General features: G+C 33.8%; 1 protein-coding gene across 15 annotated transcripts in view; it reads right to left on the bottom strand.

The window, feature by feature from the left end:
• Positions 1 to 15,378, bottom strand: part of CSPP1 (centrosome and spindle pole associated protein 1) — a 281,804-nt gene that overhangs the window by 97,189 nt on the left and 169,237 nt on the right. For 12 of the 15 annotated variants that reach the window (XM_047725298.1, XM_047725310.1, XM_047725301.1 and 9 more), the window contains 3 exons: positions 12,576 to 12,656; positions 11,317 to 11,418; positions 9,130 to 9,572 (listed from right to left, as the gene is read on the bottom strand). In XM_047725298.1, coding sequence (XP_047581254.1) covers positions 9,130 to 9,572; positions 11,317 to 11,418; positions 12,576 to 12,656 — 626 coding nt within the window. The remainder of the gene's footprint in view (positions 1 to 9,129; positions 9,573 to 11,316; positions 11,419 to 12,575; positions 12,657 to 15,378) is intronic. The other 3 variants (XM_047725303.1, XM_047725299.1, XM_047725306.1) reach the window with 1 other exon arrangement.

Here is a 15,378-nt window from a genome sequence, read left to right on the forward strand (position 1 = left end):
GACTCCCATGACTCAACAGACAAAAGTAAATGTGTTGATGTGGTATAGTGGTGCCTCCCAACAAATTAGAGAAATTTAAAGTTACAAATTTTTAAAAACCTATCTCTTTTTTAAAGGCTAAAATTAAAGGCTACTTATTATACACTAAAATTTATCCAAGAGTTTGTGACTTTCTGCATTTTCAGTTACGTTTCCTAAAAGCAACATTTAGACTTGCAATTCTAGCTTATCTTTATGCAGTTGTACCAAAGTATGATATATCCAAAGCATCTGTATACCAAAGTATGATATATCCAAAGCATCCAAAGCATTGTATCCAAAGCAAAAAATGTTTTGTAGGTTCTTCAGTATATATAGCTATCTTAATAAGGTAAGCACCATAAACACAAAACGTCATTTTTAAAGTCCATTCTAAATTAAAGAAATTTAAAGAAATTATTTTTGAGTCAAGTTAAGGTCTCATTGTTAAATTCTATAGTAAAATTACAAGACTTCCTAATGAAGTGCCCATAGGGAATATAGCTTTAAAAAAAGAAAAAAAAATCACTACCATAACAATAAAAATCCCGTCTTGTCACCGATAAAAACAAAATCTTATGATAAAATCAAGACTAGAGAAACGTTTAAGAGGCCAAAGAAAAGTAGAGACATACATTTCACTAAAAAGGATAAAATAAAATCTTAAGGCATCCTATTTAATTTATTGAATGACTCATGATATGACTATGCTTACTTTGTTAAATCAATGAAAAATTACTATTTACAGAGATTTTATAAATATTTTTTAAATTTACTACTATATTAAAAACAAAACCAAAAAAAAAAAAAAAAAACAGAAGGGAAACCAATAAGCTGTAAAGCCAAATTATAGAATGGCAAGTAAGCTACCTTATTTCCTATTAAAAATACCCTCATAATTATAATGGAATTTCCTTAATTTACTGAACTTTTTTTTCATATTTCTAATAAATCTAACATCTAATCACTATTAACTACCCCTGTCAGTTCCTTTAACAGCTGTTATGGTCGTCTTATAATTTATCTTAGAAACCTCTATTGAGGGGTGCCTGGGGAGCTCAGTCAGTTAAGCACCCAACTCTTGATTTCAGCTCAGGTCATGATCTCTAGGTCATGTCGCAACAGTCTCTGTGCTGGGTGTAAAGCCTGCTTAAGATTCTCTCTCTCCCTCTGCCCTTCTCCCGACCCCACATATACTTGTTTGCTCTCTGAAAGAAAGAAAGAAAGAAAGAGAAAAGAAAAAAATGAAAAGAAGCCTTTACTGAGACAATGAAGTTCTCCAGAAAGATAGGAATTGGTGAGAGCCAATAGTGTTTTCATCATTTCTATCTCTTCTCTTCAATCCTCTCAACATTAAGGAAAACCAAGGAATGGTAATAGTAATAAACTCAACTAAATGTCTAAGAACAATCTGATTCTAATGAAAGTTCAGGAGTTCAATTTGGGTCGTCTGTCCCTGAGAAGTCCTTTCTGTTTAGTTATACGTTTAAAGCCAGTACCAGATTAATTAAAACTATCCCTGAGACCCAGAACCAATATATCTAAATATTCTATGGCTTTAAATCCATAGATTGGTTTACCACACCTCAATCCACTGATTTTGTCAGAGACAAGCTCAAATAAGAATTTGCTTTGACAAACCAAATCAGATTTAACTGAAATAATAAAATAATTGTAAATGGTTTCCACCATCCTACTATCAAAAGAAAAAGTTAACAGGTATATTAAATGGAAAAAGCTTTTTCTCTCTACTTCCTGGAAGACATGGGTCAATAACTTTAATTAGGTTCAAACCTCAATGCCCAAAGAAACCAGGTATAGGCTAGAGGCCAAGTTTACTCTACAAATTAACACATGCTTCTACCTTCCAAAAAATAATTACTCTTACAGAAGCAAAGCAAATTCTCTAAAAGTATAGGTTTTTTCCAGCTAATTTAAATATAAATGAACAACTCCTAAGTGATAATGAATAACTTATTTTTTTCCTTAACAAACCACAGAATCAAACTACTTTAGGAATAAATTTGCAATGTTTTATGTTATTAAGAATAACACATTGTAAAAATAAAATATTTACCATCTATTAGTCCTAGACTCATACAGCTCACAGCTAAGAAGAAACAAATTTCTCCTTACTTAAAAAAAAATCTAATTCATAAAATGGCTACATCATCTTGTTTTCATACCAAGAACTTCTCTAATGTGAATGAATTCTACTATTATAGGTACTCTCCTAGATGTTAAAAGAAAAATACTGAGCTGTTAACTGTGGGTTACCATTTTCCTCACTGTTTTCAGTTATTTCACAATTTTATTTGCTTTAATTCAGTAACAGTGTTTTTCTAATATCAAGGCCATCTTTAAAATGGAGAAAAAAGTTAGTATTAGAGGCCCTTCCAGAAACAAATGAAAATTAATATGTATTAGAAAAAAGGTATTAAATAACTCAAGTTTTAATGAACCATTTCTCCTCATTTACATTTTACATAATAAGCATGCACATTTCTTAGAATGTCCCACAGTAAGTAAGCACGTACTCATCTATGTGACTAACATACAGATTCTAATTTCAGATGGAATGTTATTTCAGAATTTTATTAAATAACTACTAAGATTACAAACTAACAAATATCAAGAGTTAAATAGAATGAAAGTGCTAACTGCATTAATCACATAAGAACTTTAAAAAACATTTTTTAAAGCTAAAAGTTTCTTTTACTCATTAACATTGGCTATAAAGTAAACACAATAAAGTGATATATTAACTTATACAGGTCAAGTTAAAAAATAATAAAGACTAGGATGACCACATTTAAGTAGAGCCTACAAACTTCAAAGTACTATGAAATACACCATTACCTTCAATTTCTAAAAGTTCCTCAAATATAAATTTTAGTCAAATTGTAAATATTTATAAATAAATAACACATAAATAAACACACACGCATAGACAAAGAATGCAAGTGTCAAGCAAAATGCTAACTACTTTGTTAATTATTTAAAAACACTGGCCAATGATTAATGATAAGTTCAGAAGTGTAACATCATTCCTGGGCTTTAGCTTTCCCATATCTAAAGTGGATAAAATAGTTCATTAACAAATACATTATCATACTTGAAATTGTTTATGGGGTAATTAGAAAAAAAATGAGACCAAAAATTGTTTTAAAATTCAAACTGGAATTTATCACATGCTGACTTTTAGAAGAAAAAAAGAGAAAAAGAGAAACTTACAAAAATGAAGGAAAATTAATTTTGTACTTCTCATAATCAGTTATAATTATTTTTTGTCAAGAACTTCAGGTTAAGATTACATTACATCATGAATAAATGCTTAGACAAAAAATAAGGAAGAACATTACATAATGATAAAGGGATCAATCCATTGAGAGGAGATTAACAATTGTAAATATCTATGCAGCCAACATAGGATCACCTAAGTTCATAATGCAAATATTAACAAACATAAAGAGAGAAACTGACAGTTATATAATAATAGTAGAGGAATTTAACACCCCACTTACATCAGTGGATATCATCCAGACAGAAAATCACTAAGAAAACAGTGGCTTTGAATGACACATTACACCAGATGTATTTAACAGATATATAAAGAACAGTCCATCCAAACACAGCAGAATACACATTCTTTTCAAGTGCACATGAAACATTCCACAGGATAGATCACATGCTAGGCCACGAAATAAGTCAGAATGAATTTAAGAAGCCTGAAATCCTATCAAGCATCTTTTCCAGCCACAACGGTTATGAAACTAGAAACCAATTATAAGGGGAAAAAAAAAGAGAGAAAGCAAGTAAACAAACACAAAAAATGTGAAGGCTAAACAATATTCTACCAAGCAATGGATCAATGAAGAAATGAGAGAAAATCTAAAACACATGGAGAAATATGAAATGGAGAACACAACAGTACAAAATCTTTGGGACACAGTGAAAGTCCTAAGAACATTTCACAGGCCTACCTCTAGAAACAAGAAAAAACCTCCAACAATCTAATCTTATACCTAAAGGAACTAGAAAAATAACAAATGAAACCCAAAGCCTGTAGAAAGAAAAATATAACAAAGATCAGAATAGAAATAAATTAAATGGAGAAAAAAAAAAACAATAGAAAGGATCAATAAACAAAACAAAATTAATAAACCTTTAGCCAGACTCATCAAGAAAAAAAGAGAAAGGACTTACATAAATTCAGAAATGAAAGAGAAGTAACAACTAACACCAAAAACATACAGAGGATTCTAAGAGACTACTATGAAAAATTATAGGCCAACGAATTGGGAAAACCTAGAAGAAATGAAAAAATTCCCAGAATCATATAATCTTTCAAAACTGAATCAGAAATACACAGAAAATCTTAACAGACTGATTACTAATAACGAAATTTAACTGCAATAAAAAAACTTCCAGCGGGGCGCCTGGGTGGCTCAGTGGGTTAAGCCGCTGCCTTCGGCTCAGGTCATGATCCCAGGTCCTGGGTTCGAGCCCCGCATCGGGCTTTCTGCTCAGCGGGGAGCCTGCTTCCTCCTCTCTCTCTGCCTGCCTCTCTGCCTACTTGTGATTTCTCTCTGTCAAATAAATAAATAAATAAAATCTTAAAAAAAAAAAAAAAACTTCCAGCAAACAAAAGTCCCAGAGAAGGGACGCCTGGGTGGCTCAGTTGGTTAAGCAGCTGCCTTTGGCTCAGGTCATGATCCCAGTGTCCTGGGATCACAGAGTCCCATATCGGGCTCCTTGCTCGGCAGGGAACCTGCTTCTCCCTCTGTCTCTGCCTGCCTCTCTGCCTACTTGTGATCTCTCTCTCTCTGACAAATAAATAAATAAAATCTTAAAAAAAAAAAAAAAAGTCCCAGAGAAGATAACTTGCCAGGTGAATTCTATCAAATATTTAAGGAAGAGTTAACACCCATCCTTCTCAAATTATTCCCAAAAAATAGAAGAGAAAGGAAAAGTTCCAAATTCTCTCAGTGAGGCCAGGATTACCCTGATAAAACTAACAAAGACACTACAAAAAAGAAAAAAGAAAAAAAAAAAATCACCCACAAACCTACAGGCCAAAATACCTGATGAACATAGATGCAAAAATTCTCAACAAAATATTAGAAAACCAAATTCAACAATACAGTAAGAATCATTCATTACAATCAATTGGGATTTAGTCTAGGAATGCAAGGATGGTTCAACAGATGCAAAACAATCAACATGATACAACACATTAACAAAATGAAGGATGAAAGCGTATGATCACCTCAACAGATTCAGAAAAAGCATGTGACAAAATACAACATCCACTTATGATAAAACTCTTAAAGTAGGTTCAAAGGGAACAGACCCTCATCTAATAAAGGCCATATATGAAAAACAACACACTTAACACCATACTCCATGTGAAAAACTGAGAGCTTTTCCTCTAAGATCAGGAATAAGAGGAGGATGTCCACCCTTGGCACTTTTATTCAACACTGCACTGGAAGTACAAATCATAGCAATCAGATAAGAAAAAGAAGTAAAAAGCATCCAAACTGGTAAGGAAGAAATAAAACTTTCACTATTTGCAGATGACACGAAACTATATGCATAAGTCCTAAAGATTCCACCAAAAAACTACAAGAACTCATAAATGAGATCAGTAATGTTGCTGGATAGAAAATTAATATACTGGGTGGTTCAGCTGGTTAAGCATCTGCCTTCAACTCAGGTCAATCTATAACAAAGGAGACAAGAATCTACAATGGGGAAAAAAACATTTCTTCCATAAATGGTGCTGGGAAAATTGAAAAAAACAAAAACAACAAAAAAAAACTGAACCACTTTCTTACACCATACACAAAAATAAACTCAAAATGGACTGAAGACCTAAACACGAGACCTGAAACCATAAAACTTCTAAGAGGAAAACACAGCAGTCTCTTGGACATCAGCATTAGCAACAAATTTATGGATATGTCTCCTAAGGTAAGGGAAACAAAAGCAAAAACAAACAAACAAACAAACAAAAAACAAAAACAAAAAAAAACCTATCAGGACCAAACCGAAATAAAATCCTTTTGTACAAAAAGGAAACCTGTATCAACAAAATAAAAAGCAATCTATTGGAGATATCTGCAAATGATTCATCCTACAAGGGGTTAATTTCCAAAACATATGAAGAACTCATACAATTCAAACCCAAAAGCAGATAATCTGATTAGGAAACAAGTAGAGGACCTGAGTAGTCAGTTTTTTGAAAGAGACATACAAATGGCCAACAGACATATGAAAAGATGCTCAATATCACTAACCATCAAGGAAATGCAAATGAAAACCACTATGAGATAGATATCACATCGCACCACTGAGAATGGCTAGTATCAAAAAGACAAGTAGTAGTAAGTGCTAGTTAGGATGTGGAGAAAAGGGATTACTGTACAATGTAGTGGGAATGTAAACTGGTGCAGCCACTATGGAAAACAGTATGGAGATGGCTCAAAATAATAAAAATAGATACACTATTTGATCCAGTAATTCCACTACTGTGTATTTAATCAAAGTAAATGAAAACCCTAATTTGAAAAGATAGCTGCACCTCTATGTTTAATGCAACATAACTTACAATAGCCAAGCAACCCAAGTGTCCATCCATAAATGAATGGATAAAAGAAGATGTGGTATAGCTATAAAATGGAGTATTAGCCATAAAAAAGAATAAGATCTTGCCATTTTCAACAACATGGATGGACCTAGGGGGTACTATGCCAAGTGAAAATAAGTCAGTCAGGTATATGTGAAATCTAAAAAATAAAACAAATGAGCAAACAAACAACAAAAAACAGAAACAGACTCATTAAGTACAGACAACACTCTTGTTGCCAGAGGGTAGGGGCATGGGTGGAAAGGGCTAAATAGGTGACAGGGATTAAGAGATATAAACCTGTAGTAAAAAGTAAGTCAGTCACAGAGATGAAAAATACAACATAGGGAATGCAGAGAGTATTATTATAATAATGTTGTATGGTTAGAGATGGTAACTATATATATTGTGGTGAACACCTCATAATGTATAAAACTGACAAATCCCTATGTGTGCACCTAAAACTAATATAACACTGCATATCAACTATACTTAAAAAATATTTTTTTAAAGAATAAATCGTTAGCGCAAGAGGCCAAATGCAGTTACACATTTCTGTAGAGTCAAAAATTTTACTAATAAGTAAAGTCATTTTTCCGATCTACTACTCTGCCTCCTAAATAAAAACTACTTAATTACATTAGTGAATTTGGGGTTTTTTTTGCTGGAATTAAGGAATCTACAAATCTGCAATACAGAAATTCAATTTTAACCTCATACCTTAGAGACATATGTGAAAAACCCTACATCAAGAGATATAAGTTTATGCATTACCAAAATGGAAGTATTACATAATAATGATTTAAATTTGAAGAAATATTTCTAAACATTGTAAAACATGTAACAGGAATTATTCTCACTCATTCTCATGTTTAATCTATTCTTAAAATACTACTTGGAGAAGATTATATAAAAAGAGGTCCTTTTAACTGTGGAATATATTAAAAAAAAAGATAGTTCTCAGATAATTAGGCTGAAATTCATTTGTTCCAGTATAAAGTTACTGCAGAATATAATTATAAAAATAATAGATTAAACATATTTTAAAAGCAATCATAATAAGTTTCTTGAAATTCCAAACTTAAAAGATAGCATTACATTACATTTTAAAGATAAACAGACACCATAAAGAAAAAAATGTTTTCATGTACAAAGAAAGCAAAACCAAGAGTCCAAGAACTACCTGCAGTTCCCCAATTGAGAGCTCTTTTAGTTTAGGCAGCCTGTGACTACCTTCGGGCATAAATATTTTCAAATATAAAACACTGTAGGATTTAGACTGTTTTGTGAAGTACAATTAGATTCAAATCAGATAGAAATGACAAGTAGCATTGCAAAATTATAGTCTATCACTCACATCACTTATTACTAAAAAGACTGGGTGACCAGGCTGTAATAGCTACAGAATGAAGAGCAGAAGACAACGAAGTGTAAAGATTTTGTATTATTATTAATAACTAGAATGCTCAATGCACAACATTATGTCTCAGAAATGTTCTAAAATATTTAAATGGTAACCTATTTGGACTAAGAAAACAGGTCCCATAAACTCTTTAAAATTTAGATTTCACCCTTTCAAGTTAACATGTTACTGACAAATATGGAACCCTGCCATATTTCTATCTCCAAAAGTTTATGAAAATAGAGCAAATTTTAAGTATTAAGATAAGTAACTTAATAAAACAAAATACCACTTGTAGCAGTTAAGAAATTATAAGTAGTGTCCCCAAAAAAATCACCCCAAAGAACTGAAAGGCATCTGAAAATCTGATAGTAAAAATCTGATACCATTTCACTTAAGTAAGTGTTTAATAAGTGACTTAAAAAGAGTAAAGTATATTGATAGAAGTACTGAGAGCACAGGAACATTAAAGGAATAAACTATATTTCATCTCGTTTAAACTGTCCTTTTAATCTACATTTTAACATCTGTAACTGGGATTGCCATCAACCTGGTTTTAAAGTTTTTCAAGTTATTGCAAAGAATTCTTGTTTCTCCTGTCATTCACATAGGGGCAATAGGAATCTGAAACAACCCTGAATTCTTGCCTCAAGGTTTTTTAAACAATACTGGCAACATGAATTCAGACTGCAAACCTGAATCAGTACTGACTTACAGTTCATAACCTCAGAGAGGGATTTTGTTCTATTTTTTTAATCCCTCCATTCAGTGCCAAGGTTGAAACATGGACGCTTCCTTTCTGTCCCCTTCTGTGAAAAAATTTATTTCCCGTTTAATTTTACATGAAGGTTGTAGCCTTTAAGTGTCCCAGCTTTATTACAGGGTCCCTTTTCCCCCCATCTTGGGGGGTTCTATTTGTTCTTTCAGTGGCACATAGAAAATAATCCTATAACTTCAAACTGATAGCATCTTAGAATTAACCAAGTATGTAGATAAATGAAACTGCTTCTCCATAACATAATCATAGAAAGTAACATTAATACTAAGCAAAGAAAGAAAATAAAAATGAAGTAAATACCTGTCATTTGTATACACTCTCAAAAGTCTTCTATCAAAATCACTTTCATATCTAAACCTCTCATCCATTTCTTCACTTACTTCAGGATCTTGATCAGGTCTATAATACTCTCTATCAAAAACACGATCCTCATTAAACCTGTGAAATCTTCTATCTGGAATGTCAGCTTTGCTGGCAAACCTTTGAGGTTTTTTATTGGAAATGTCCACTTCTTCATTAGTTTTTTTAATGAGTCTTCTATTCCTTAATTCAATTTCATCATCTAGTTGTCGGTATCTGTCCTCCTCTAGTCTTCTTTTGTTTAGAAGCTCTTCATATGCCTCCGAAGGAGTTAATAAGACATTTCTTCTAGGACCCTCTGAATTTTCACAAGATGTTTGTATTTGTGAGGGTAAATCAGGCTTAACCTGACTAATAGGTTTTTTATTTCTTTGATTCTTGTGCTGGTCAATTAAAAAAGAAAACAAAAAACAGATCTTAATGCAATGCTATTTCTTTTTTTTTTTTTTAAGATTTTATTTATTTATTTGTCAGAGAGAGAGAGAGAGAATGCACGAGCAGGCAGAGTGGCAGACAGAGGCAGAGAGAAGCAGGCTCCCTGACGAGCAAGGAGCCCGATGTGGGACTCAATCCCAGGGTCCTGGGATCATGACCTGAGCCGAAGGCAGCGGCTTAACCAACTGAGCCACCCAGGCATCCCTGCAATGCTATTTCTTATGTTACACCCTCATAGGATGCTTAGTCTATTTCTCATTTGAACTCCAAGGCCTAATCACCCAAAAGAAATAACTTATCTTTAGAAAAAAAAAAACTTCAAGGAAATGTTATCCTTTAAAACCTAATAAATAAAATATAACAAGCAACAGTGATACGGGTAATTGGCTACAAAAAGAGAGGATAACTAAATGCAAATTCCTATCCCAAAAGATACGAATTTTTTTGGCAGGTAATACTGCTTCAAAATATTTCAAATTAAATTCTTAATACAAACAATATAGAAATGGTCAATTTTTGGCCCTACTAATATCAACCATTCTTAAATTTGGAAAAAAATATGTAACTAGAAATTGTCAGCATTTAAAAATCACTTAAAAGTAAAAATTAGGGGGCACCTGGGTGGCTCAGTGGGTTAAAGCCTCTGCCTTTGTCTCAGGTCATGATCCCAGGGTCCTGGGATCGAGCCCCACATCCGGTTCTCTGCTCGGCAGGGAGCCTGCTTCTCCCTCTCTCTCTGCCTGCCTCTCTGCCTACTTGTGATCTCTGTCAAATAAATAAATATAATCTTTAAAAAAAAAAAAACAACAGTAAAAATTAGGGGCACCTGGGTGGCTCAGTACCTTAATGTCCAACTCTCGATTTTGGTTCAGGTCAAGATCTCAGGGTCATTAGACAGAGCTCCGTGCCAGGCTCCATCCATGCTGAGCATGGAGTCTGCCTAAGATTCTCACTCTCCCTCTCCTCTTCCCTGGCCCCCTCCCCTGCCTGCTGGCACTCTCTTAAAAAAAGAAATTTTTTTAAATAAAAAGTAAAAACTAAACATCACTTAAAGCCAATCTCAAAAATTAAATCACACCCATGAAGTAAAAAGTAGGGTAAGTTCTTCAATATGCAATAAAACCATTAATAAAAATAAATATTAAAATGCCCTGTGTTTAGTTAAATTTGGCTTAATCTTTAAAATATTTACATAAAAACCAAGTGAAATTTTCAACATACAAAAATATTTTCAGGGGCGCCTGGGTGGCTCAGTGGTTAAAGCCGCTGCCTTCGGCTCAGGTCATGATCCCAGGGTCCTGGGATCGAGCCTCACATCGGGCTCTCTGCTCGGCAGGGAGCCTGCCTCTTCCTCCTCTCTCCCTCTGCCTGCCTCTCTGCCTACTTGTGATCTGTCAAATAAATAAAAATCTTAAAAAAAAAAAAAATTTTTCAGGGCACCTGGGTGGCTCAGTGGGTTAAAGCCTCAGCCTTCAGCTCGAGTCATGATCTCAGGGTCCTGGGATCGAGCCCCACATCGGGCTCTCTGCTCAGCAGGGAGCCTGCTTCCTCCTCTCTCCCTCTCTGCCTACCTCTCTGCCTACTTGTGATCTCTGTCTGTCAAATAAATAAATACAATCTTTAAAAATATATATTTTTTCAAGTAAGTACAAAATGTTCAACCTCTGGTATTACTTTAAAAGCAAAACCTACCTCAGTACTAATCTTTTCTACCTGTCTGAACTTGTCCGTAGATTCTTCTTTACCCCTGAGAAATTGATTGTATTCTTTATTGCGTTCAAGTTTCAACCTTTCCTTAAAATAAAAACGAAAAGGTAATGTTAAAACTCCTCAAAGTACCTTTAAAAAAGTACCTTTATGTTCAAACTCATACAAAATAAGAGATCTTACCCAGAATCAAGCTTTATTAATAATTTCACGGATAGAAGTAGTTGCAAGGCACAAGAGAGGCAGGAAGAGGTCTGAAACAATCAATGCAATTCCCCAATTCCCCAATGCTTTCTTGCCACATTAAAATAAGCATTACTACACGCTTAGGTCCAGGTTAATAGAGAAGACCTTTAACAGAAGGGAGCTGCTTCAACTAAAAGCATTCATAAATAAATCTTTCCCACTAGTAACTACATGACTGTGTTTGCCAGGAGACCTGTCATTATCATGTTACCAAGATTTGACCAGGTTACCTTCTTTCTTTTTCAGAGACATCTCCTGCCTCTATTCCCCCACCCCACTCTCAAAAGACCTAGTGTTATTCATTTCTTTCCTAAATATCAGGAAGTTTGATTATATAAAAACATAAAAAGGTAAAATTATCACAGACACTATAATATAAATATTCTGTTAAAACACATATTAGGAAATGTTTTTAAGCCTTCATATCTCCTTTGTCATTGAAACAGCACAATCTAAAAAAAAGAAATTAAAGATTACCTAGGTCATCTTTTGAAACATTACCTGTCTGTCTTATGTACTATGTTATGATCAGTGATCTGGCTTGGAAATTCAGTCCCTACAAGGGGTATGCAGTGTTTTATCTCTTTCACCTCTAAAGAGTAAGTACATGTATTTGTAGAGTGAAAAAAAAACACATTCAAATAGCTCCAGACCACACCCTACATCAAAGCTCAGTATACTCTCATTCACTCATCTCACTGGTAACTGTGACACACAGCATGAACTTTATAGCTCAGAAACCAATGCTGAAAAACATAAATTCTAAATATTCAATTAATTCACATATGAAAGATATATCACATCATCATAAATGTTATTATATTCAAAAGTTCTTTTAAAAACAGCACAACTAGAGACCCCACAGATTTCTTTAAAAAGACATATATTCAAGAATGGGAAATGATATAATCTTCTGCTTGCATTTCAGTCAGGAGTACGTTAACTATTTTGATACCTCACAAAATTATTACCCACAATAAGTACTCCTATCCACCTACCTTGGCAGATAGCCTCTCACCAATAGGAAGAGAAACTCCCAGAGTAGATGGATCTGTTTCACTCGTGGACAGAAAGTTTTTCTGTATATATACACATTAAAAAAATATATTACCTAATTGCCTTTATGTTTCATAAATGTGTCTTTACATTCTATTTTCTAAACTATACATTATGCGGAGCAAAAGAATGAAATGGAGATGAAGACAGAAAGCACAAAAGTAATTGGAACACAGAACTTTCTTCCAATCAAAAAGTCCCTGAAGAGGAGAATCAGGTCTTAATTTTCATTTACAACATATATATTCCAGATGATTAAAAAGCATGGGAAAAGGGAAACTCTTTCCCAATTTATATTTCTTTTCTAAGCACATATTCTTCATTATCAGTGCTCTACTAGTCTTCGGCAAATTTGAGGCAAATTTAAACTTCCTCACCAAGATCTGCATACATGCTGCAATAATGTTTTTTACTAATTTTCCTCTGATAATTTATGAGGGGATAGCCACTCAAATGCCTAAAGATATAAACGATGAACACTGTTTCCGTATATGTATGTCCATCCTTGTTCATTAAAGATTTAGATAATGCAGTGTAGTAGACAGAGCATCAGACTAGGAGTCAAAAGACCTGGGCTCCAGGACTAGTCCCAACACTTCTCAGTTCTAGAACAATGAGCAAAGTTGCTTAACTTCCCTCAGTCTTCTTACATAAAATGAAAATGTTATCTGCTTTGCCTACCTATCAAAGCTGGTATAAGGTTCAAAGAGGATTAAAAATGTAAAATATTTTTGAATACTATAAAGCAAACACAAGGATGAGTAAAAAATATATATGATCCCCAACTTCTGGTACTGCTTGGTAGTCATATAATCTGGAAATTATTTAACATCTCTGACTCAACTTCTTTGTTTTTAAGGAAGGGATAATGCCATCTAAATCATTAGGTTATGAGGATTAAATGAATTGATATTTGTTAACCTGTATAGTCCCATGCCTTTTATTTATTCATTAAATAATGAATTATTGACTACCTTAAACTTTCCAGTTACTTTTTTTGGTGGTAAGGAGACAAAAATAAGACTATATCCTCTCTATGTAAGAAATTTACAGTTCAGCTGAGGAAACAAACATGTAAACAAATAACTACAATATAATGTACCAACTGCTACAATATAATTACATTCAAAGCATTTGGGAGCAGAGTGATTAGTATAACTAAATGATTAATAAGGTTTCATTGAGGGATGTCTGGATGGCGCTGTCGGTTAAGTGCCCATAGGTCATTATCTCAGTGTTGTGATCTCAAGCCCTGTGCTGGAGTCTACGCTCAGTGGAGTCAGCTGGAGATTCTTTCTCTCTCTCCCTCTGCCCTTCACACTAGTGCTTTCTCTCTCTAAAATAAGTAAGTAAATCTTTTTAAAAAATAAAAATATAAGATTTCATTGAATCTGAATTTACAAATAAGTTATGCTACAAAAGCTAATTTGAAAGCTCGTTGTTTAGAACTCTAAACTTATTTGTCAAGGGAAAAAACAGGATATCTGACTAGATCCCTGAGTCAGTTTAGCTCTTACATAAAAAGTACACCATTAACCTAGCCATTTTGTAGAGTTACACATGTACAAAAAAACATATTCAGAGTTCCAACCCTGGGAAGACAGAGAGACAGCATCCTCACTCCTTCGCTGGGCAATTCACACTCCCAATACAGGCCCAGAATGATGTTTGAAATGTCCAATAAATGAAAAAATAATAATAATAATAAGGACAGTAGAGTGAGTTATTTTAAAAGCTAAATTTTAGACATATTCTCATTCACTCAAATACTGACTGCCGACTGCCGACTGCCCCAAAATGTTTGATATGTCTGAGATTCATCAGTGAAGAAAACAAAGACCCCTGCCTCCCTGAAGCTTATATTCAAGCACAGGAAACTGACAAGAAATAATAAACATAATGAAGAGTATGGTATGTTAGATGGGTGGAGTGGGAAAAATAGAAATCTAGAGTTCCCTTTTGGACATGCTCAACATGAGATACCCATTAGATTTCTAAGACAGGTAGCCAAATGGAAAAGTGTGAGGTTCAGGAGAAAACTCTGGGCTATAAATATATATATTTACTAATTCAATTTAAAAATTGTTCTTCTGTGAATATGCTTTCCCTACACTTTTAAATGGTCAAGTGTCTTCTATTTTAAAAACTGAAAAGAAGATGGCAGTTGTTTAATGTTTCTTCTTGGCAAAATCTAAGGACTTAAATTTTTTTAATTGAAATATCCATGCAATCCAAAAGTCAGAAAGCCACAGGAAAAAATCTAGAAAGAACAGGACTTCCTAGGGGTCAAGAAAACCACTGCAGCCATCTACCCAAATCCTATTTGGATTTTCCTTTTTCCTTTCTCCTAATTTTCCTTTTTCCATGCTTTCCTTTCCATGCCCACTTTCTCAGACGTCAACCAAAATTTTTCTCTTACATATTAAGGGACAACTGCTCCTCTATCACAACCATATTCTTGATATCCCAACACCAAAAACTCCTTCATATCCATTTGAATTTAAAGATCTCTATTCCTTGATCTTTTTCTCTTTCATAAAGGCAATTTCTTCCTGTGCCTCCTACCACCATTCTTTTTTAAGATCTTCTATGAGGAAATATAATATCCACAAGTGAAAAAGGTAACAGAGGAAAACCCAACCCAATAAGGAACAGTAGGAGATGGGGAGAATATTGAGGTACAAGGCCAGGAAGGTGGGCTAGAACATCAAAGACTTCACATGCCATGCTAAGGAGTATGCATTT

The sequence above is a fragment of the Lutra lutra genome, chromosome 4 (assembly GCF_902655055.1).
Source record: "Lutra lutra chromosome 4, mLutLut1.2, whole genome shotgun sequence".
Lineage (NCBI taxonomy): Eukaryota > Metazoa > Chordata > Mammalia > Carnivora > Mustelidae > Lutra > Lutra lutra.